This window comes from Eleutherodactylus coqui, chromosome 4 (assembly GCF_035609145.1).
Source record: "Eleutherodactylus coqui strain aEleCoq1 chromosome 4, aEleCoq1.hap1, whole genome shotgun sequence".
Classification (NCBI taxonomy): Eukaryota; Metazoa; Chordata; class Amphibia; order Anura; family Eleutherodactylidae; genus Eleutherodactylus; species Eleutherodactylus coqui.
Genome location: NC_089840.1, coordinates 218809313 through 218830817, shown reverse-complemented (window position 1 = coordinate 218830817; position 21505 = coordinate 218809313). Strand labels below are relative to the sequence as shown.

General features: G+C 42.4%; 1 protein-coding gene across 1 annotated transcript in view; it reads left to right on the top strand.

Moving 5' to 3' along the window:
- The window catches only part of MINPP1 (multiple inositol-polyphosphate phosphatase 1), a 52358-nt gene that overhangs the window by 8636 nt on the left and 22217 nt on the right, over positions 1 to 21505 (top strand). The window contains exons 4-5 of the mRNA XM_066600770.1: positions 42 to 142; positions 3496 to 3629. Coding sequence (XP_066456867.1) covers positions 42 to 142; positions 3496 to 3629 — 235 coding nt within the window. The remainder of the gene's footprint in view (positions 1 to 41; positions 143 to 3495; positions 3630 to 21505) is intronic.

The window sequence follows — 21505 nt, the reverse complement described above, 5'->3', positions numbered from 1 at the left end:
TTCCTGCCCCAGAATTAAATGTATTTATCTCTTCATTGCAGATTTAATACAAGTGGCCTTTTTTTCCTGTTCTTTTGAACTGGCCATCAACAATGTTGTCAATGCTCCGTGGTGCCGGCTGTTTGATGAGGAGGATGCCAAAGTATGTTTCACTGCAGGGAGTATAATCACACTTGCTGATATTGCACTTTATTATATGTATACAGTAATGATGTGCTCCATTTATACATATGATTGTAGCTGTGATGCCAGGCTACCCACTGCCAGAGATGGGTCACTGTGATGGATGCCAGGCTACCCACTAGAGATGGGTCACTGGGCAGCTTTCTGTTGGACATCTTCAATTAACGTGTCACGAGGGTCTGTTACCACAATGCACTTCAGCATCGTTCTTTCACGTTCTTCTGGCGGTCGCGTTGAATCGTCGGTTGATTGTTGCTTGTCACTGATGTTACTGACAGATATGGTCCTGCTGATATCTTATGGCATGCAGCGATTTCCCCCTCCAATCCCCCCCTCACTTCTCCGCACACACGCTATGTCGCTCATTCAAAAGAACATGGTTCATATTCGCACTAGACTTGTGAGTCTCACAGCGCACAGATCTCACGCGAGTTTCTCGCTAGTACCACTACTAGCCTGTTCCAATGTCTAGCGACCAGCCTGAGGGCACGTTACTGTGCTGTTACCATGATCCTGTTCTTGAACTTTCTTCTACCTAGTCATCACTGTAGCATCTGGTTGCTCCCTTTAGGTTCCACTACCCAACTTTTAGACATTTCTCTATATTTTCCTTAACTCTTAAACCATAACTCTTGCTTTGTTCTGTTTTTGCACTGTTTGAAAATAAATTAAAATGACGGTGCACCGGGTCCAAGTGGCGCTACACAAGTGACCCATCGGTCTCCGAACTTCCATGATCTTGTTGAACTTGTCATGCAATAACAAAAAAAAACTGCGTGAACCTTTCCAGCCGCTTTAGAGAAATAGCTTGTTGGGATTCTCATCCAGAAGGTACCTGTTCGTCTTTTTGCTTCTGACATGCTTCAAGCCACTACTCCCTGCCCCTTATCCATATGATTATAATGCTAGGTCTTGAGGGGTTTCTTGAACCAGAGTTTCACCCAATTTGAAGTTTGTGCGCCACTTTCCCTCTGACCATGTCAAGATCATCTGTGTTATTTGCTCTCTGGAGAAACCCTGGCATTGGTGACCCCCTCTCTGAGAATGTAGTCCACCAATGTATGAGGTAGTGGCAGCATCAAAGGTGTGATAAAATCAATTTCTCTTTATTGCTCCATGTTGTAAAAAAAAAGAAATTGATTTTATCACACCTTTGTTGCTGCCACTACCTCATACATTGTTGGACTGCGCTTGGGGATTGGGAGGTCCATAATCCTCGTTTGATGGTTTTGCATGGTAAGGTACCTCACCCTTGTATGGGACTTACTAAAGAGTGCTGCCGGACATTTGGAACCTTGATTGGCTCTCTGAGAATGTAGTGACCCAGTGGTATCTTCAGTGCACTATTTTCTGGAGAATTTCTGGAAAGTTTTTGAGGCCCTGGACGTTATATTTTCTTTAACCTCTACTTTGTTGTACCGGAAACAAGGAGCATCCACTTCAGGGATTAACCAATGCCAGGTTTCACTGAGCTACCTGTGCCCAGCAAGTTAGGGCAGTTTTGCCAGTCTCAGCAAGAAGAGGATGCCTCCCTGGTCCTGTCATCAACCCATTTAGTAACCCTTGCAGCTGCTTCATCAGGATTCCTCCACCTCTGAGACACGTATGTAAGCTCTTGCCCTAATTATGGCATCACCGTTAAGCTACACTCACACAGGTGAGCAAAATATCGGGCCGAGAAACTCAACCTGATATAGAGCTTGTCAACTAGCCATTTTTGTTGCGAGGCAATACATTTTGATAAGAAAATCACATTGTTTCTGTGAAATTGGGATCTTTATGTGTGTATTTCACACACGTGAAAGGATTGCAAGTGTTTCCCATAGACTTCAATGGGAAAAATCGCATTCACAAGCACGTCACATGGCACTTGCATCTCATGCGATTTTAATTTTTTTTTTCACCAAGGTCCCATTGGAAATAATGGGCGATTCCTCCAACAGGAACGGCAAAAAATAGAACGTGCTGCATTTTTTTTTCTCGCAGCATCACTGCATGGAAACAAAATAGCTCATGTGAGTAAGTCCATTCAAAATAATGGATTTCAAATTCATTCATATTTTGTGCATCTTGCATCACATAAAACTCATATGAGAATCTCCTTTGTGTGAATAAGCCCTTCGTCAATAAAAAAAATTCGAAAACAATTCCTTTTCTTACCACTGTGGTACTTTGAGTTCCAGTCCAGAAGATCCTATTTATACCAAAAAATGGGGCGAAAATGACAATATTGGCCCCTTAAGCACAGGTTATAGGCCATGTGGTCACATGGGTGGCTTTTCTACAATGGAAGCACTAAAAAAAAAATCTACAATGGCGAGTGGCATGGGCTTGATTTGATGCCATTTATCTGTTAAACATCTGCCATGACAACCAAACAGCACCTTGTGATGTCATCGTGAAGGGGCTATTCAGGACTCCCGATTGTAGATAGGGGAAATTAAATGCAGCTGTCAGAATTGACAGCAGTTTTTGAAAAGTTGACAGCCGCTATCAGTATGTAAATTGATCGCAGCTATTGCTGACAGGTATGGAGTGGGATTCGATCTCAATACTGCTATATACTCCACACCGCCATGATATAAAAATGTCCTGTGGAGTGAAGGGTTTAAGTAATATAAGAGGACTAGAACCTCTAGTCCTGCTGTGTCATCCAAGAGGTTTTCAATAGAACATATATAACCCTGATCAGTGGGGGTCCAGCCAATGAGACCTGTACCTTTTCCAAGAACTGTAGAGATGATCGCATATGCTTCTTCACTAACCATTGGAATTACTGGATAGACATTTTTCAGTGCTTCTGAACATCTGTGTATTTACTGTAGTAGTGTAGTACACAGAATGGCATGCAGAGGGTGGTAGACAGGCATTTAGGCTGCAGAAACAAAAGATAACACGTGGGTGTGGCAGGAAGCAACATAAAAGTGTCAGTTCCTGCCACACTCAGGGGGAAGTTGGTCCAGAGCCAAAGTGAGAGGCGGTGCGAAGACGCCGCATCAGGAACTAGGAGCCTGAAATCCAACACAGACCAAGTCTGACAGAGGGGGACATCTCTAGACTCCCCGGATAAGGGGTGGTGACAGAGACCCTGTGGGTTGTGAACTTCAAGGTCTGTATATACTAAGTATTGCATGTGCTGTGGATGGAATAAATACTGGAAGAACTTAAAAGATACTCCCAAGTCTCGTGAGCCTTTTGTGTAAGTGTGCCAACCATCCTGACTAAAAGAGGGCGATCCGATAGGCGAGTAAGGCCAATATGCCACAGTACATTATGCTTGAATTTAAATGTTCTTTCTCTCTTTACTAACAGGTCTTGGAATACCTCAACGACCTGAAACAATATTGGAAGCGCGGCTATGGTTTTGATATCAACAGCCGATCCAGCTGTAACCTCTTCCAACATATCTTCCAGCATTTAGACAACGCCGTCTCTGAAAGTAAAAGGTATTTTCATGTTTTCAGCAACTATGTGTTTTTATCTTAACCACAGGATATCAAGTCTTCTCTCTCTATATATATTTTACTTCACAATTGGTTTTGACTTTTCTCTGACTTATTTTCTTATCTCAATCTTTTGCAAATTACTTTTTCCTTCAGACCTACATTCTGCTGGTATATAATTATATTATTTGTCTTGGCTTTCTTCTGTATTTTCACTGGTTTTACAAACCACCCATTAGAGCTCAATAGAATGCTATTTATTGGCAGGCGCGAGGCATAGGAAATACTGTTATGTGTCAGTAATGTTTCTCAGTCTTCTAAAGAGCCCTTTTTAGACTGGCAGTTTCTCCCAGTAAGGCCTCATTCACACAAGCATTTTTACACTGCCAAAAATCAAATTTCTGAAATCGGCAACAGTTTTCGGTCGCCAATTTTTCACACTGCCTCAAAAGATAGGTCTTGACCTATCTCTTGACAAAAAACACTGGAAGCTCCCATAGACTCCTATGGGAGCTGAGAAAAAGGCAAGGAGTTTACTTCCGTCCGGCGCTGGGAAAGGAAAACAGCTTCCTCTATTCAAGCATTGGAAGTCATTCCGATGATTTTTGCCGACCGACAGAATTCCACGCAGCAGCATATTTTTCACACGATAGTGTTCTTTTTGACCTCTCTTGAGAGTGGTATGCATCAACATATTTCTTTTTTTAACAAACCGACTTTCCCTTACAGTGGGCAACTGCAAAAAAACGTTACTGCTTGGTATACATTTTTTTAATACTGGAGTCTGCGGGTGGCATATGCCGCTTTATGGCTGTACAGTGGAGTACGTTGCTGCTTTCCCACCAAGGTCTATGCACCACCTGGGCTCAGTGGTAGTTCCCCCTTAGAGGCATTGCATGAACCCCCTCAAGTGCATAACCCACAGCTTGAGAACCTTGACCATAAAATGCTATGCTAACTTCTCTTTGTTTAACCCCTTATGGTCACCGCCTATTTTGGCCATAAGGACTCAAAGATTTTGGGGGGATTTTCATCCACACTTTTCAAAAGCCATAACGTTTTAAATTTTTTTTTTGAGCTGTCAATCATACAGAATAAATGACATAATACATTTTCTTACAGTGCTGGCACGATTACAACAATACCAAAACTCCTTTTTTTATTAGGGTGGGGGGGTGGAGTTTTACTTTTGCACAACAAAAAACCTTTTTTGGAAAAAAAACTTCTACATCACAGCATTCAAGATCCCATAGCTCCGTCCATGAAAAAAAACAACTTATGTGAGGACTTGTGTTTGTGTGACTAGCTGTAGTTTTTATTCGGACCACTTTGGAGTACGTTTGGCTTTTTTAATCACTTTTTTTGCGATTTTTGGAAGGCAAAATGAACAAAATAAGCTTTTTGCCTCCAGTTTTTAGGTATCTTTTTACAGTTTTTGCTGTACAGGATAAATAGTGTGTTCAATGTATTGTACAGGTCCTTCCCAATACAATGGTACCAAATATGTGGGACTTTCTACATTTATTTTTTTAATATACAAAAAGGGTAAAGTGCGCAAAAAATGTTGTTGTTTTTTTTTTTTTTAAGGGGACATGAACCATGGCAGCTATGATAATGCATTGCAAAACTCTGTACTGCAATGCCTTATTGCGTAATATAGCAATCATAGGTGATGGCAAGCTAGGACACCAGTATCTGGTGTCCTACTGCCATGGTAACCCATCGGCCCTCCGTGATTACACCACTGAAGTACAGTGATGTCACAGAGGGAGTGCGCTCCCTTTGTGAACCCTTTACCTGCTGCGATCTTCATAGATTGTAGCATGGAGGGGGTTAACAGCGGAGGAGGAAGTTCCGGTGTTGCAGTGAAAGGCCAGCTATCTGTTATAGCCACCTCCTAGCTTCTGAGCCCATGCCATCCATATGACGTAAGTTTATGTCCTGGTGAGTTCAGTACCACCGTGCCAGGACGTAAACATACGTCATATAGTGTTAAGGGGTTAACGCTTTACATGCAAAACTAGTATCTCTAAGGCTGGTTTTACGCGGGCCGGAATTGCCATGGAAATTCTGTGCAGACTTTACGCTCGGAAATTCTGCAAGAATTTTTAAACCCGAGACTAAGCAGCAAAATGGGCGAGATTTACAAAAATCCCGTTCACACGCTGCCGGCAGTGCACTGTGGACAAGTCGCACGGAAATTGACATGCGGCGTGGAATTCAAATCCATGACAGGTCAATTGTATCGCTGTTTCCGCTGTGGGCTGTCTTCTCTCTATGGGGAAAGATTTCAGTAGCGGAATACAAGCGGAAAAAACGCTTCAAACTCATGCCAAATGTTGCAGCTTTTGAAGCAGCCTTTCCGCTGCGGAAATTTTGCCGAATTTCCATGCAGTCCCGCTGTGGACACTTCGCGAGATTTCCGTTCTGTAGGAACCCAGGCTTAGAAGAGCTAATTATTTCATATCAGAAGTTAGGCTTCCAAATTGGGGTTGTAGTAGAGCCATCAGATTCCACAAGTATAATATGCTGGATTGTTCACCAATGAAGTGTTTGAAAAATAAGAAGTAAATGTCTGCTCAGTCCTTTACAGCAGTGAGTCCCAAACTTTTTCAGCCTTGGAGCCCTTTATGAAGCAAAAGTTTCTCATGGAGCGCCATGGAGGGTGTGGTCAAGGGAGAGGTTATGGGCGTGGCTTATCACGACATATGATTTTTACCTCCGTTGTTATAAAAAGGACAGGGCTGTTTTTTTTTTTTAAAGAAAAACAGGTTGTAACGCTGGAGCGCTGGGTGGGCTATTGATATACATTATATTTAAAATTAACATGCTCTGGAATGAAGTCCCATATCACACATTAATATCCGCACGGGTTTAGTGCAGATTTTTTCCCCAGCGTGTGGATGAGATTTTCAAAATCTTATCCACTTTGTTGCTAAAGCTACTGTTAATTCCTCAGCAAATCCGCCCCGTGTATTATTAGTGACCCCTTTATTGGCCCTGGTAGTAATAGCATCTCCTATATTGGCCCCAGTAGTAATAGTGACCCCTGTATTGGCCCCAGTAGTAATAGTGACCCCCTACATTGGCCCCAGTAGTAATAGTGACCCCCTATATTGGCCCCAGTAGTAATAGTGTCCCCTGTATTGGCCCCAGTAATAATAGTGACCCCTATATTTGCCCCAGTAGTAATATTAACCCCTATTGCGGCCCCAGTAGTATTAGGTGACCCCTATTGCGGCCCCAGTAGTAATAGGTGACACCTATTGCGGCCCCAGTAGTAGTAGGTGACCCCTATTGCGGCCCCGAGTAGTAATAGGTGACCCCTATTGTGGCGCCAGTAGTAATAGGTGATCCCTATTGTGGCCCTAGTAGTAATAGGTGATTCCTATTGTGGCTCCAGTAGTAATAGGTGATCCCTATTGTGGCCCCAGTAGTAATAGGTGATCCCTATTGTGGCCCCAGTAATAATAGGTGACCCCTATTGTGACCCCAGTAGTCATAGGTGATCCCTATTGCGGCGCCAGTAATAATAGGGTGCCCCATTGTCACCTTCCGCCATTGGTCCCGCTCCACACACCGCTGCAGCAGTGTCCGGACAGGCTCTAGTAAGGAGATGAACGAACAGGACCTGTGGTGGCATAGCAATGCAGATCACATGACCGGAGCCGGCCGTCCTATGCCACACTAAAGCCTGTCCTAACACTGTTACATTGGTGAGTAGAATGGGGACCTAGACCCTCGGTCGGAGCCCCTGACTATCGCTCGCGGAGCCCAGCTTGGGAAATGCTGCTTTACAGCATCAGCTTACACACTTCTGTTTCGGCTTCCCTAAAGCCACAAGTCTCTGCTGTTCCCATCATACAGCGGACACCTTTAGCACTTGATGGACCTTGACTTATACTGGGGTCTCTCTGGATCCTATCATGGTGTCCGTTGTTGTGATGTGAAGAATGGAGTTGCCTACAAGAGAAACTGCAAAATAAGACTCCTTTTCAAATGTGAATAACGCCTTATAAAGTCCAATTCTTTGTAATCCCTGTAAAGAAGGTACATGTAGTCTAACAGACATTCCCATCCCTGGTAGGAATATTCTGTAAGGAGTGTAATAGCCTTGCTACGCTTGGCCACCTCCTGAGATGACACCTTCTCAGTATAGATAATGGTAGACTGTGCCATCTGAGCTGGTCTGACTCTATTCTCGATATTGGCGGAGATGATTGAGGCCATCAAGCTTTATGCCTAGATGCGTTTTATAACACAGGCTGCAGTATTGTTTAGCTGCGCTTTGTTCCTATTTGACAAGTCTGGTTCACACTTCATCACACTGACATGATACGCAGAGCCTATAAGGCCTGAAAGATGTTTCAGGACATGATGTTCTGGTTTAGAAAGGAACAAAATAAAATCATTAACAAGGCAGCAAGGGACGCCTTAAGCTTATTGCAACCCACTTGTATGCCCCCAGGTCAGACGGAATCGGATATCTTGTCCGTAATCCAAGAGCGGAGGTTTATGGCATCCAATAGCGGTTGTCTAAATGCTTGTTTGAGCTTCGACTTTTCTCCCGGCTTTCCAATACACAAGAGCATTTTGGTTGGCCGAGTGTTCATGTTCTTGATGGACAGAGAGAGGTAAGCTGTTGCCAGACATATTATGGTGGCTTATCTTCAGGAAAAATAAAAGGATCAGATGTGGAAATTCAGCATGCCGGATCCTTCATTTCCCCAACATCATCTATCAGGGAAGAGTTTGAAGGCCTCCATACACATGCAATGGTCATACAGTCGTGCATAAAACGGCAGATCCGAATGACTTTTCCTAATGTGTACGAGGGCCTTAAAATACAGAGGGCATAATGGGGTATGTTCACTTGCTGAATTTGGTGATTCCACGCCCTATTCATTTGTTGTCTTCGCAACTTGGATTTTTCTGCCATGGATTTGAAATCCATATCACGGAAATAAAAGAAGTGCGATGTCACTTCTTACCGCAGATCCACATTGAAAACTTCATGCAGGGTTCCGTTCACCGCTTGCAGATCTGTGGCAAAGTTCATGGCAGGGATACACAGCTTAGCCACGGATATCTGCCACGGTTTTAGAGGCAAAGTTCATGTCAGATTCCACTGTGTGAACATGCCCTTATGGAATACAATGCAAATTCATAGAAGCGTTTCTCCTACAATTTAGGTTTACTGCAAAGGGGTTTTCAAGGCCGGCTGTCACTGCTGGGCTACATCGGGGTCAGAGTGGAAGCTGCTGCTCCAACCCGTGTAGTGGCGGGCACTCGTAATTGCAGGCACAGCTCCTATTGATTTCAATAATAGCGGCGCCTGCTGTTATGAGTGCCGGCCACTACACGGGTCGGGGCAGCGGCTTCCACTCTGACCCCGATGTAGCCCAGCAGTGACAGGACAGCCAGGGCTGTCTGGAAAACCCCTTTAAGACCAGTTTTCATGGGTAGATAATCTGATAATATGAACATTTATTTCTGATTATTGCCCTCTGTAAGCAGAGCAGTGATCGGCCGACAAACAAACCGCATCTTCTAAAACTGGCAGTATATTTGCACAGCAGTGGTGGAGAATATTCAAGTCCTCAGTTCTGCATGTGTATAGCTGGAACTTGTTCTCTGTTTAAAGGAGCAATGCCAATGATATATTAACTCCGCCCCTAACAGTCACGTTAAAAATTGAACAGATTTTTTTTTTAAACTCGTTTTATTGAACAATAAATATTTTATTGTAGCTTTTTAATTTATGCCTCATGTAAATATATTTGACGCAGAACTCTATCGCCTTAAGTGCATTTTTAACCCCTTTATCACATAACTAATTTTAGCCTTAAGAACCAATACATTATATCCCATTTTGTGTTCCAGCAGTTAGAACGTCTTTATTTTTTTTGTCACTGTAGCTGTATGGCACCTTGTATTTTGGTCAAAAGGTTTCTACTAAGACAGCAGTGGGGGTGGGGAATGTATTTTTAACGAGTATTCAAATGTCTTTAAAGCATGGCGTCCTGAACGTGATTCTTGGAAGACTTGGAACTTTGAGATTAAATATTATAATTCATAATATGAGTAATGGGGAGCGGCCATAACAACCTGATTAAGTATTGTATAAATACTGTATGAAAAAAATAACTTGTAGATTGTTCTGTATTTTCTGTTGCCTCCCTGACTGCACTAGCCCTCCTCCTACAATACTGACCTACCATCTAATTCACCTGTAGGGTAGAACTGTGCAGTCCCCCATCTTTAATTCCAACATGGGTTAGGAAGAGAATCGTTTCTCCTTAGGAAGAGCACCTAGAAGGTGTGAGATGACTTAAAAGGCCATCCATGCTCCTCTGGGAAATATGCAAATAAGTAGATTGGATGGAACAATACCTCTACAGCGCCACCTATTGGAAGACAGCATTCCTGCAAGTCAATGTCAGACTTTTTAACAAGCCTTATAACAATGACTGGGAATTGTGAGCAAAAGCCAAAAACCTTCTCCAGACGATAATGTACAGACAGTAGTTTGGATAGAGGATATTCCTAGGAGGCCCTTGTTATACTCTTTGAAGGGAATTCATTGTGAGGACATGTTCAAATCTGTTTTTTATTTAAAATGTATTTTGTTTTTTTTCCCATGTTACTTTACTAAATATGTAAGCTATATTTAAAAAAAAATCAATACTATCTCTCTTATAATTATTAGGACCTTTTTCTGTTAGAGAGATTTTTTTCCTGTGAACCACAAGGTGGCAGCATATTTCTTTATGTAACTGCCAAACTTTTTGTTCCCCTTTGGAGAACTGCCTTAAGTGTTTTTGGTAAATGATTGCAGTCACCCCAACTGAACCTTTTTAAAGGGGTAACCAAGTTCTAAAAAAAAAGAAAAAATTCTCATGCCGTATACCGCTGAGGCTAGTGATTGGCTCCAGTGGTCACGTGTGTGGACATGTAACCGCTATAGCATTTAAACAAACCTAATGGATAGAACCAGAGCGTTAGTGCAGATCGGACCACAGAATACAACTTAAAGGGGTTGTCCCGCGCCAAAAGGTTTTTTTGGGTTTTTTTTCATAGACCCCCGTTCAGCGCGGGACAAACCCAAGGGACGTGATAAAAAAAAAATAATAATTTTACTTACCCGAATCCCGTCTCTGCAGCTTCTTTCTTCTTTGCAGCCAAGATGGCCGCCGGGATCTTCACCCACGATGCACCGCGGGTCTTCTTCCATGGTGCACCGTGGGCTCTGTGCGGTCCTTAGCCGATTCCAGCCTCCTGATTGGCTGGAATCGGCACACGTGACGGGGCGGAGCTACGTGATGACGAGTAGAAGGGGGCGGAGCCAGAACGCCGCTCGTGCCGGGACCGAAGAGAAGGGAGAAGACCCTTCTGCGCAAGCGCGTCTAATTGGGAGATTAGACACTGAAGTTAGACGGCACCATGGCGACGGGGACGCCAGCAACGGAGCAGGTAAGTGAATAACTTCTGTATGGCTCATATTTAATGCACGATGTATATTACAAAGTGCATTAATATGGCCATACAGAAGTGTACAACCCCACTTGCTGCCGCGGGACAACCCCTTTAATCTGTTGATTTTTTTACATTTATTTTTTAATTATGTTCTGTCCCTTCTAAAATATTTCCTTAAATTGGACCCATCCTCTAAGTCTATGTACATATCTTATCTGTACAGGATGTGTGTTCAGATGTGCATAGACTCATCCAGCCCTAGTCCCTCGGGATCAGTGCTTGAAGACTATTTACAATACAAATGTTGAGTTTCAGCTCTCATAGCTTCTCTTTTAGCCTTGGGGACTTTAAAAACTTACTTTCACATTTCTGATAAAACGTTTCAAAAAATCTAGAACTCGATTGACGGAGTCCACAACTTTTCCCTTGAACAACAGTGAGCGATGTTCTCATGCCACTTATTCTCTACACTGCCAGAATCTTCCGTTGTCTTGTATTGCTGAACTCGTATGATAACCGCCTGTCACAAGAAATGATTACTTAGAGAAGCCTGCATAATGCAGATAAGTATAAACCACACAGGAAACCTGTTGTAGACTCAGATACTAACAGGACGTGGGACTTGTTAACCGAGCACTAAACTTAAAGTCCACAAGTAATAAAAGTGCGGAGGAATTGATAAATATGGCAGCATGCTCCAGCGATTGCAATGATGTTGACGTCAGTAATAGGGTCTGACGTGCAACGTAAGGGAGGATAATGTGTGTTTTCAGTTCTTATGGGATATTGATGCAAACAACACATGTAACGGTGTCTTCAGCAGCATCCAGGGTTGTTGAAAAATTTGCAGTAACTTCTTAGAAATTTAAAACTTCACCTAAGAAGTTACTGCAAATTTTTCAACAACCCTGGATGCTGCTGAAGACACCGTTACATATCTTGATTGACTGTGGATGGGAGGTCTGCATCCATTTTCAGCTTGGCACCCAGTGAGCCCATTCAGCTCTAGTGAGTATTTCTCTCCTATATATCTGTTGTGCTGCGATTATTACAACATATTGGGACTGATGCAAACAACACCACGGCTAGGCGCTACCTTCCTTTATCCAAACAAATGACACCGTCACAAAGGAATCTGACTTCTCGATTTATATCGTGTTTCATAGCCTCAGATAATGCTGGACTGTGGACTGTATACTGATAATATGGCTTAATAGTACAATGAAATAAGGGAAGAAGGAAAAGGAGGATAAGAAAAAAATGATACTTGTCACGATTCTCAATGTTATTGTGCAATACAGCACGTGGGAATATCAATGATAAAAATTTGAATAGATGTAAAACTATGAACCAATGATAAATGTATATAAATATAAAATCACAGAGGTGAGAGAAATAAAATGTACAAAAACATAACTCACAGAAAAAGAAGACAAATACACCATCCGATAAACTGCAGGGCAAGCTCAATCACCATTAGACCCTGGTAGAATAGAGAGGGCCAGATTGCAATATGAACGAGCTAATTGTTCAATGCCGACTAGTATCCAGCCACCCAGCCATAGATAAGTACGCTACTCCATATAGGATTACAACCCTACTGGCAAAGCAGTGAATTGCCCTGTATCACCAGTGCACCACACTGGCATGACATCCCGGCCTCGCACAGCATCTATAGAACACTGCATAAAAAATAAAACATGCACTGATAAATGCGGGTGTTAGTCTGCATTTTGGCCAAGATACATAAGCTGACGGGCAAAAAACATAACTCACAGAAAAAGAAGCCAAAAATGCACCATCCGATAAACTGCAGGGCAGGCTCAATCGCCACTAGACTCTGATAGAATGCGGAAGGCCATGTATATAATGTATATAAATATGAACCAATAAATAAGGATAAAAGGCAAAGCAAGTCCAATATTTGCATATAGTGTGTTCCATTGACAATAAGATGGTGTCCAGTTTCCTTATGTATATGTAACGGGCAATGTGTGAAAAAAGTCATTGTATTGAATGTCTAAAATTGGATGTCAAAGTATGAAATTATGAATATTTCACACATTTCCTAGGCATTCTATTTAGTGCCAAAAGTTCAACCGGCAAAGTATAAAATATTCCCACAAGCAGTTGACTGATGTCCCTGGACACCACTTTTTTCTCTACACCAAAAGATATTGTTCCATCTGTTAGAGTAACCCTGTAAATTTAGATTTGGCAATAAAGTTACTGGGCTCTGAGTTCTCTCATGTCCAAATTAAGAGCCCCATGTGGCGCAGAGTGTTAAGGCAGCAGCATGCAATCCTAAGCTCTTGCTCACAACCTGAAGGTTGCAGGTCAACTCAGCCTTCCACCCTACCGAGGTCAGTAAAATGAGTACCCAAGCTTGCTGGGGGGGGGGGGGGTAATAAATAAAAAATTACCTGAAAGCGCTGTGTTGCCCCTATACAAATAAGTTGGCGCTATACAAATAAGATTTTTTTTTAATGATGATTATAGGAGAAAGAACAAGAGACGTCAACTGTGTGATGTCACCGCTCTGCTCTTTTTAACCAGCCCAGTCCACTGTTAGTTTATTTAGTATGCAAACCAGAACAAAATAAAGCATAGTGTTCTATCATGGTGAACCAACTCCCTAAACTCCGGAATCACTACAAAGTTTAATGAATACATTATGTGATGTGTTGCTTACATTATTTTAGTAAAAAAATGCGGATATAATGCGGATAAATATGGTCTCCCAGAAAAAGCTGCTTCTAGGAGCTTCAAACTAAGATTTAAATTAACACGTTCAATAACAAGTGTGAGAAAATACTTTCAAACCCCCTTCGCATGGTCAACCCACATCATCTACTTTCAATGTCCCACAATCCAACCAACATTATTTTCTTCCAATGTCCCAAGCTCCAACCTCCAATGCCTCCTTCTTCTTGCAATGTCCCACAATCCAACCTCCATCATCATCGTCCTCTTCCAGTGTCCCATAATCCATCCTCCATTACCATTCTCTTCTTCCAGTGTCCCACAATCCAACCTCCATCATTGTCCTCCTCTTCCAGTGTCCCACAATCTATCCTCCATCATCGTCCTCTTCTTTCAATGTTTCACAATCTATCCTCCATCATCGTCCTCTTCTTTCAATGTTTCACAATCCATCCTCCATTATCGTCCTCTTCTTCCAGTGTCCCACAATCCAACCTCCATTATTGTCCTCCTCTTACAGTATCCCACAATCCATCATCCATCATCGTCCTCTTCTTCCAGTGTCCCACAATCCATCATCCATCATCGTCCTCTTCTTCCAATGTTTCACAATCCAACCTCCATCATCGTCCTCTTCTTCCAGTGTCCCACAATCCAACCTCCATCATTGTCCTTCTCTTACAGTATCCCACAATCCAACCCTCATCCTCCCCAGGGTGCGCTACTGCAGTCCTGCAGTCAGTCACCACTGACAGTCAGCCCGGGCCCCTGCTCTGTTGCTCCTTCATTCCACTTACATTGACAGACAGTCCAGACTCCGGAGACCACAGCACCAGCAGGCTGCATGCAAGGACCTCCCGTCTGATGGGTCCTCACTCTTGTTAGGACTCCTGTCCTAACAAGAGTGAGGACCCATCCAGCTCCTCCCCGACCCGCCACCACTTCGAAAATCTGACTTTTCTTGGAAAAAGAGAGAGGCACAAAGGAGGATTCACTAGCCACAGGACCATAGACCGATGAGGCAATCCATATCCAATGCATCCTTATCTCATTTGCTACCACACCCTCTTCTACAGTGTGGTGTCAGCCTGGACTGGCAATGCTATATCTACTTCTACTGGCACCACCATGTACCGATCTATTGAACACTTAGAAGTACTATGGTGAACTGTAGTAATAGTATTATAGCTATTAGGGGTGCTCCACCCTCTTTTTTTTCTTCACTCTTGGTTCTTTTGGGGGTATTTTTGACAGGATCTTTAAAGGGGTTGTCCAGGTTTAGAAAAATATGGCAGATTTTTTTTCCAAACACAGCACCACCCTTGTCTATAGGTTTGTATGTGATAGTGCAGCTCAGCTCCATTAAAGTATATGGGAGCTGAGCTGCAATACCAAGACACAACCCTATGGACAATGGTGGCGCTGTGTTTGGAAAAAAGCAGCCATTTCTTTCTAAGCCTGGACAACCCCTTTAAGGAAGCATTTGTACCAGGCAGTGAATACCTGAGGCTCTTGGGGTTTAATATCCACTATACATATATATACATATATTATTTTTTTAAATGGTCGCTCCAGCCCCATATTTAAGTTGGCTAGTATTAGCTTGGTTAGTTACTCCTTTTTATCTGAAACTCCTGGACTAATTCTCCTCAGGTGGGTCAGGTGATCTCATTCTGACTATTTGAGATTTTTTTAATGGAATATGGATGATATAATGGAGTGCGCTTCTCAGGACCGCCCGATTGTAGCTGTTAACCATTTAAATGCCATATTGGTGTTCATTGGTCCTGAATGCCCCTTCCTTTACCCACAATGAGATCACAATGCTCTGTTCGGTTGCCATGGCAGCTTGGGTCCTTCTGAAGGCCCCTAGGGATGCCGTAACTGATTACCTATAAAGACATGCCCGTGGCACATCTTGTTAGACTGCCTGTCAAAACGTGGTATGATGCAATACTTTGAGATTGCATTATACTGTATGAGTGATCAAATGATCGTAACTTAAAGTCCTCTATGGGGACTAAAACATGAAAGAGTGGGGAAAAAAAGTTTTATTATAAAAAATAAAAGGTAATAAAATTTTAAAAACCTCCCTTTCCCAATATTTATAATAAAAAATTTAAAACAAACCCAAAAACATACTTGTTATCACTTCATCTGTAAAAGTACAATCTATCAAAGTAACATATTATTTATCAAAAAGTCATGTGAACTCCAAAATGGTAATAGAAACTTTAGGATGTTCCACAAACAGCTCTAAAGCGGTATCACAATCTCCCTCTTTCTACTGGTTATACTTCTAGCTATACAGCTGAGCATCCTACTTGCTTTCTTTGCTGCCTGACTGCAATGTGGACTCATTTTGAGGTGTCAGAAGACTGTTGTAAGCCAGGTTTTAACGGAAAACTATTTTGTGGGCATGCGTTCCTAAGTGTGTTTCCATTCGTCTTATGATGAAAGATGGCAGTCTTGACATGACTAATTCCCCTAATATCACACCTTGTATCATTAAGTATGGCCCCTTTAATTTAAACTTTATGAAGTCTTTTTATACAAGATTCTCTCTAATGCACCTATATATGTAACCACAAAGTTGTAATGCATTAAATAATGGGTACTTAACCCCTTAGTGACTGCCCTGTAGTGTTTTTACATCCTGCCGTCGCAGGACATGTATGAAGTGAGGTTGAGCGATTGTCTCCCTCCATACACCGTGGGCGCCGGCTGTTTCTTACAGCCGACACCCGCACGCAACAGCACTGCCGAGCCGCGTGGCTCATTGGGGCTTCTAACCCTTTCAATGCCTCTGTCAATTCTGCCAGCGGCATTTAAATCCCCTGACCGATGTTTGGAGTCCCATACGGCTCCGCGCAATGAGATTGCAGGGAGCAATGTGGGTGTCATAGCAGCTAGGGGCCTCAAGGCTGTCATGGCAAAATTCCTATCAAACCATGCCCATGGGGTGGTTTGATAGACAGCCTGCCCGATCGCAGTATATTGTAATGCTATTGCATTACATCATACTCCAGGAGAGATTAAAGCATCGCTACTTGTGGTCCCCTAGGGGGACTAAAAAAAGGATTAATAGTAAAATCAATAAAGTTTTTACTAATTTTTTTTTTTTTTAAGTTACAAAAGTAAAAAGAAAAACCCCTTTGACATATTTGTAATAAAATAATGTAAATAGTAAAATGGAAATACATATTTAGTATTGTTGCGTCCGTAAAAATCAGATCTATCAAAGTAAAGCATTAATTACCCCGCACACTGAACGTCGTCCGAAAAAAAAAAAAATAAAAGCAGAAATGCGCTTTTTTTTATTTTGGTCACCCTGTCTCCAAGAAAAAAAATGCAATAAAAAGCGATCAAAAAGTCGTATGTACTCCAACATGGTACCCACCACCAGGACTGACATGCTGCCGGTTTTTTTCATTTATTTATTTTGATTTCAATTTTTCCTGGGACTTTAGATGTAGGGTTTAGTTTATTCAAAAGACTACTGCAGATAGAAACTACCTAGTATAACCTGCACAGCATCTGGGTATCTTTAAAACCATTTAACCCTTTATGGCTATATCTGTGCCTAAATCTTTAGATGCAGAGTTTTGCTTTATCTAGAAGTTTACTGCAGCTAGAATCTACCTATAATAACCCGCACAGCACCATAGTGTCCCAGGTAGTTATCTTACCTCGTAACGGCTATATTAGCCCCAGGCTTATTATCCCGGGCTAATTTATCTGTTTGAGACTAGACCATATTCTGAGAGTAATCTGATAACTATCACGATCAGATTACTCCTTTTTGCTTATGTCTTGGACACAGTTTGTCTGTGAAGACGATCATACAATTAACTGGCTCTGGTCTTAGAGCCACTTCCAGACAGCTGTATATTCGAGTCTGAGTTGTCTGGCTCTATTCTTCCAGACACCCCTGAATTCTCGTCAAAACAATTGTGCTAGCCACAACCCAGTACACTTCTGGTATAGCGTATTGATACCCCTGAGGAACCCACCAAGTGGGTGAAACGCGTAGGGTAACGCTGGTTAACGCCTAAATGCGTGTCAATTCTATTTTATACATGACACACAACTAACAGGACTGACTATTTTAGTCACGTTTGTTGACCAATAACCTACACAGGTCGAGTCTTAGTGCTTTACTTTGACTTTGCGGGCTGAGCGGTACCAGTCGACTCTAACCCGATTGGTCTCCATCTATGTGTGGCAAATGCTCTCATTATCGTCTTATACAATTTATTAAGTGTTTGTTTTGTTTTTCTCTTTTCCTTATTTTAGTTATTTCTAATAAAAGTTACTTTTTAATATTAGCTTTACGGTCCATACAGTTAAAGGGGTTGTCCCGCGCCGAAACGGGTTTTTTTTTTTTTCAACCCCCCCCCCGTTCGGCGCGAGACAACCCCGATGCAGGGGTTAAAAAAGAACACCGCACAGCGCTTACCTGAATCCCCGCGCTCCGGTGACTTCTTACTTACCCGGTGAAGATGGCCGCCGGCATCTTCTCCCTCCGTGGACCGCAGGGCTTCTGTGCGGTCCATTGCCGATTCCAGCCTCCTGATTGGCTGGAATCGGCACGTGACGGGGCGGAGCTACACGGAGCCCCATTGAGAAGATAAGAAGACCCGGACTGCGCAAGCGCGTCTAATTTGGCCATTAGACGGCGAAAATTAGACGGCAACCATGGAGACGAGGACGCCAGCAACGGAGCAGGTAAGTGAAAAACTTTTGATAACTTCTGTATGGCTCATAATTAATGCACAATGTACATTACAAAGTGCATTAATATGGCCATACAGAAGTGTATAGACCCACTTGCTGCCGCGGGACAACCCCTTTAAGTCTTTCTCAAGTTTATACTTGGACCTATACTGCCTTTGTAAACTCGTTCCAACATGGTACCAGCCAAAACTACAGGACATCCTACAAAAAAATGAGCCCTCGCACAACTACATCAACAGAAAAAAAAAAAGTTATTGCGCTTAGAAGATGGCGGCAAAAAATAAATGAAAAAAAAAATACAAGTAGTACAGTTAAAAAAAACAAAACAATATAAGTTTGGTATCGTAGTAATCAGACAGACCCTTAGAATAAAGTTATCATGTCATTTTAGTTGCAGTTTGTGCGCCGTAAAAACAAGACGAAAGATGGCGGAATTTCATCTTTTTTTCTGTTTTCCGCCACTTAGATTTTTTTAAAAACTTTTTTCAGTACATTGTATGGAACATTAAATAGTACCATTGAAACATACAACTGCTCTCGCAAAAAACAAGCCCTCATATAGCTACGTCGATGGATAAATAAAGGAGTTTTAAAAGGGCGGAAGAAAAAACGAAAATGGGGAAAAAAACAAATTAACTTGGTCACTAAGCGGTTAAAAGGGTTTTAAAGTCTATACATGACTTCAAGCATTTCTATATAATGATTAAAAGAGTTCTCTATGTTGTCTTATATCAAGCAGCAGGTCCCAGCTCCTCCATCCCTGGCTGGATTTATAGGTGATAACTGCACACTCTCACAGACAGGGCTCCAGAGGTGACTACATTTTTAGACGTAGGTTCCAAAATGATTTTTTCTTTTCGCCTGGAGCCCTGCGGTAGAGACAAATATAAACTTAGAATTTTGTCTCTGTGCAACACCACTAGGGGGAGCATGGGATCAAGTAACATAGCATGCATTAACTTCAATGCACTGTATAGCAGCATGTAGTAAAGTGCTATGCCCCTTCTAGTGAGGACTGCAGGCGGCCCTGATCCGGAGCACATCAATTTCTATAAAAGTCTGCTGTAAATGTTGGTGCCAGTCAGTCTACGGTCTGGTGTGGACTTTCCAGTGGTCAGTCTAGCTAGCATGTGATCACATAAGAAGTTTACTTTAAGACTCACAGGACTTGCCTGATTTAGGACAACTTTGATTCTCCTGGACTCTTGACAATCATTATGTACAGCTGCAGTCAAAATTATGCAACCTCCATTGCAAACTACAGTGGAAGTCGTCCTGCAAAATACAAGGTGACATACAGCTACATATGTTACACGCATAAAAAAGAACGCCGCATGTATCACGTACAAAAGAGCCTTGTTGTTTTGTATGGGTGTGTTCTGAACGCAATGCATACGCAAATACTTTTGTGTATTTGCGGCATTTTTTACGTATGTTACTAGGAGACAAGCAAAGGAAGTTGAAAAAGAAACCAGGATGTTGTAGGTGGACCGTGCAGAAGCCTATAGGGACCACCACACCCATCCAAGCTGTGGTCTGTGGATATTGGGGCCATAATAATAATAGCATGGCCACTTTTGATATGGGCAAACTCGTTCCTTATTGCGCCCGTTAATACGGGGTAAGAAAAAATTCTGTTTTTTTTTTTCTGTAAACAGAAGGGATTCCCCTCTGACAATATTGATAGGTTTGCTGATGACAAACAGCTCTATGGTGTGTATGTTCAGATGTAGAGATCGCGCTGTAGAAGTTGCCTTAGTCTTCATTCAGGCGAGCACGAGTTTTGTGCGTTGCGAGACGCACGAAACATGCACGAGTATGAACGCCATTCTTTTCAATGAAGTCGTACACATGAGTGATGTTTTCCCCCACAGCGATGTTCATACAGCCTAGAATAGATAAAAAGGTAAAAAAAATAAGGTACAATAAAAATAATTCCCCTATACACACGATAAAATATTCTACTCCTATTTTAGTATGTATATAGATGATTTGTATTTTATTGCAACTTTTTTTTATATATTTTTTTTTAGCTTTCGTATCCGTTTTATGTAAATAGCAGCATTTTACCTGGATGATAGCGTTACACCCAGTGAACTTGTTTTGTTTAGTGCCTTTTTTGGCATATATGGTGAAGCAATCTCCTTTATTCTCATGGCGTATTATCCTGATGAAGAGACCAGTACGATCTCGTAATGCTTTGGTAAGTTTTGCACCTGACCTTGTTCTTATTGAATCTTTTCATCCAGCAGCGCCTGCCAGAAGTCATCCTTTTTTGTTTCTATACTCATAAATTACACTTTTATGGCTGTCGTTGCTCCAGCTATTGCAGTTTTTGGGCCCCTTCGTGGTTGGAGGTCCCTGAGATTAAACTCCTCTGATCATACAGTAGTATAGAATCCTGACCCTTTACACCATGATGCATGCGAAGACTCAATGTTGCCGATCCACGGCTGCTGACCCTCCTTATCTCCTTCCCCCAGCGGTCGCCTCTTCTGTGTTTCTGCCGCTGTCATATGCGGCAAACACCGTATCCTTCTTTTGCTCAGGATGCTGTTATGTCTGCCCGAAGGGTGTGCACACTTGGCCCGCCTTCTAAAGGGCCAGCTCCACACCCAGTTTTCCAGTCCCTGGCCAATACAGATAGGCTTCTGTCTACTTAAGGCTCTCTCCCCCTAGTTTGAAAAGTTGTTATAGTGTTTCTGTCTGCTCTCCTGGTTTTGATCTACGCCTGTCCACTCAGCTTTCCTTACTTCTCCTCTCCTGATCCCGTCTTGTTTATTGACCACACTTACTCTGTCTATCCCAAACCTTGGCCTGATTCATTGTTACGAAAGTATCTCACCTGTCCTCACTTCGCCTCAGTTCTTCAACTGCGTCTCTGTCTACACCCTTCGGTACCTCATTACAATAACTTCTACCAGTTGACGTCAGCAGACACATAACCAAGACTATTTTTGGGT